General features: G+C 44.6%; 1 protein-coding gene across 1 annotated transcript; it reads right to left on the reverse strand.

Annotated features, from left to right (window-relative positions):
• Positions 1 to 647: 647 nt before the first annotated feature.
• foxd7 (forkhead box D7) lies at positions 648 to 2,367 on the reverse strand. Its single transcript, XM_056401303.1, has one exon. The coding sequence runs from the start codon at positions 1,900 to 1,902 to the stop codon at positions 928 to 930; it is 975 nt and encodes a 324-aa protein (XP_056257278.1). The 5' UTR covers positions 1,903 to 2,367; the 3' UTR covers positions 648 to 927.
• Positions 2,368 to 3,221: the final 854 nt, after the last annotated feature.

Here is a 3,221-nt window from a genome sequence, read left to right on the forward strand (position 1 = left end):
TGTAACTGCAGGCGTTAATAGAAGCGTTAATAATCCTGAAGCCTCCGGACTGACTCTGACCTTGACGCTCCAGGACTCACGGTGTGAAAAGCTGCTTCTTCCCCATCACCTTTTTTAAACATTAAATTCATTATTTTACAAGCTGTTTTATTTTATTGTCACAATATATTAAATAACTGGCTAATAAAATACAATTACGCAAATTACTGACTTGCTGAAAATACCGACCACCGAGTATTTGGAATGAGTGAAATATTTGTTTTGTCTTTCTGATTATTTTAGAAGTGAAGCAGAAATGCTCTGTAATGCACCTGCAGCTTATTTTAATGGCAAATTTGTTCTTCAGCGTTTTCAATGCAACACTTTAACAATTTAATACAATTATTTTATTTTATATAACTGTCATCATCGCGAGTCAGAGTCAGGGCCTGAAGTGAAATCAGCGCAAGAAAGAGTCAAAACACAGGAACTGAAATTTAAAGCAACAGAACACAAGACATAAAAACAAAGAGTGTAGCTTTACACCTAAACTCTGTGTTTTTATTTATTCATTTAAATTATTATTTCAAGGTCATCCATGAGCTGAATAAAAAGCTTCACGTGACCACATGGATCTGTAGAAAATACAACTGAACGCAAAGTTTAAATATTCACTTTTATTTCTTTCCAGAAAAAAGTAAAAGAAACTCGTCATTTAAATATTTAAACAAAAGATGATAGTTCAAGATCAGTTTTTAAAAAGGCGCCTGATAAAAGGTTGTTTTTTTTTATTTTATTTTTTTGCCATAACGGAAGGAAGGAGGGAGAGTTTGTAACATATCTACAACATTCCTTAAAACAGATCCATCCAATCTCCAGAAACGGAGCTTCTGTGTAGATTGTCTCTGTTACCTGAGAAAACACGAGTTCAAAGTGTCTTTAACGTGATTACTCATTGTTAGCAGTGTTGATGTGTTTGACCAGGTCCACGGTGCCACGATGAGTCTGTAGTTTCTGATACTCCTGGTGTAAACTGAGGAAGTGCGGAGCCGCCGCCGGGTGGAAGAGCGCCGGGGAGGCGTAGGCAGCGCTGGAGGTCAGGGGAGAGGAGTACGCGGTGCACTGGGCCGGGGAGAAGGCTTCGATGCCGGGCTGCGAATGGAGGAAGGCTTTGGCTGTGAGTGCGCCGCGGGAGAAGAAGCTGGACAGAGCCGGCAGGATGCTGCTGACAGGTGGGATGGTGGCGGGACCGCACGGCGAGGGCGCGTGGTGATGGAGGTAGGGGTAAATCTCCAGACTGGGCAGCTGCAGAGCCGCTGTGCCGAGCCCGTAGGCGCCGTGCGGGAAGCCGTGCAGTCCGCTGGGCTCCAGGTGCTGCTCCTTGAGCGGGTCGAAGCGGAAATGCTGCCGCTTGAAGCGCTTCCTCCTCCGCAGAAAACTCCCGTTCTCAAACATGTCCGAGGAGTTTGGATCCAGAGTCCAGTAGTTGCCCTTCCCGGGGTTCCCGGGCTCTCTGGGCATCTTTACAAAGCAGTCATTGAGCGACAGATTGTGTCTGATAGAGTTCTGCCAGGCGGGGAATTTCTCCCGGTAATAAACGAAGCGGTGGCTGATAAAGTCACAGATCTCGCTGAGGGTGAGCCGCTTCTTTGGACTCTGCAGAATGGCCATCGTTATCAGAGCGATGTATGAGTATGGAGGCTTCACCGACGTGGGACCTTTGGCTTTAGCAGGAGTTGCACACGCCGGTTCTGGGCTGTAAGTGTCCCGGTCTTTACTCTGGCTGCTGGAAGTCTCCGTGCCGCGGTCCTGCTCGCTCCGTGACTCATCCGAAGGTAAAAGTTGCTCCTCTCCGTTATCTTTGAGTCCTTCCCCCACCACGTCGATAACAATATCCTCCATGATTTCCAAACCCAATGTCATAGTAGATGCCCGCGGGTAAAGCCAACACCACCTGCCAACAGGTGGGACAGTGACAGCTCTTCTCTTTAAAGCGACGAACAGATTTTTACGCGCGATTCATCTCCATTCACAAAACGGTGAGAAATCCGAGCAACAATCCTCCTCCTACTTCTCAGGAAACAGACTCTCCAAACCGCAAAGCATCTGCGCTGATATCCTTTATTTTAATACCTTAAAGCGCAAAAGAGCGGTCAGCGAGGGATCGTGCGTAAAGCGTAAAAGTGTGTGCGTCCTCCGAGATGTCCAGCATCATCTGTAATCTCCGTTGCTTTCCTGCGGGTCGGGTGGATGTGATGTCACGTCGAGGCACGAGGAAGAAGATTCTGACCAATGGAAACGACGCAACGGGTACCAAGAAGGCCTATACCAGCCTCCCAGTGCACTCTCATCATCAGCGCATCAGTGCCAAGTGGACGCGGACGTCAGAGATCCGTCCACTAAAAACATCCTAATGAACAGGAAAACAAAGGGAGATTTTTTTGGAGAGGAATAAACATTTTTCCTCATTAGGATAATTTCAGAGTCGTGTTGAAATGCTCAATTTGAACAATATGAGTAAAATAAACACCAGGATAGTTTATAGTTGGACTATAAGTCCAAAAAGCGCCATAATCATTCGGAAAAATGTGGTCCACAACATTCATGGCGGCTGTTCCTGAGATATAACTTTTTTATTTTTATTATTATTTTCCAGAAAGAATTCCGAAGACTTCAGAAGAAGAAAAATTTAAAAACCAGAAGGAATTTAAACAATTATTGAAATGTGTTACTTTTTTCTTCTTAAAAAAACAAGAAGTGGAAACCTGCACAAAGAAACAAACACAGGCATCTGAGGTGATCTAAATGTGCAGCGGTGCAAAGTGATAATAAAAGACACGATAAACACATATTTAGATTTTTAAGCTGATAGGCTCTGTGGGGACATCAGACCCTGAATTTAAACTCCGAGGGGGAAAATCCCCAAACACTTCTCTACGTGAGGTAGGGGCTAAAGCCTTAATCCCTCTGGAAGGCTGCTGCAGCCGCACTTTACGCACACACTTGACGCACAATTACATGTTTTCAGACGAAGGATAAAACTGCAATGACTGATTTTATGCTGCTGTGAAAATAATAATTTGTTGCCTGCCCTGCGCTGTGGCTCCTTTTGAATAAACCGTTTAGAGGTAGACTGTGTTCCCTTTGCAAAAACCTCCAGAGGTTGCACTCATACTTCACTTTCCCTGAGAGACATATTGATAAATATCACCATGTGTGAAATGGAGAAGGAATAATATTTA

The sequence above is a fragment of the Seriola aureovittata genome, chromosome 17 (assembly GCF_021018895.1).
Source record: "Seriola aureovittata isolate HTS-2021-v1 ecotype China chromosome 17, ASM2101889v1, whole genome shotgun sequence".
NCBI classification, from domain to species: Eukaryota; Metazoa; Chordata; class Actinopteri; order Carangiformes; family Carangidae; genus Seriola; species Seriola aureovittata.

Excerpts from the sequence above, each read along its gene's own strand:
- foxd7 (XM_056401303.1), bottom strand. The coding sequence starts at position 1,902 with ATGACATTGGGTTTGGAAATCATGGAGGATATTGTTATCGACGTGGTG.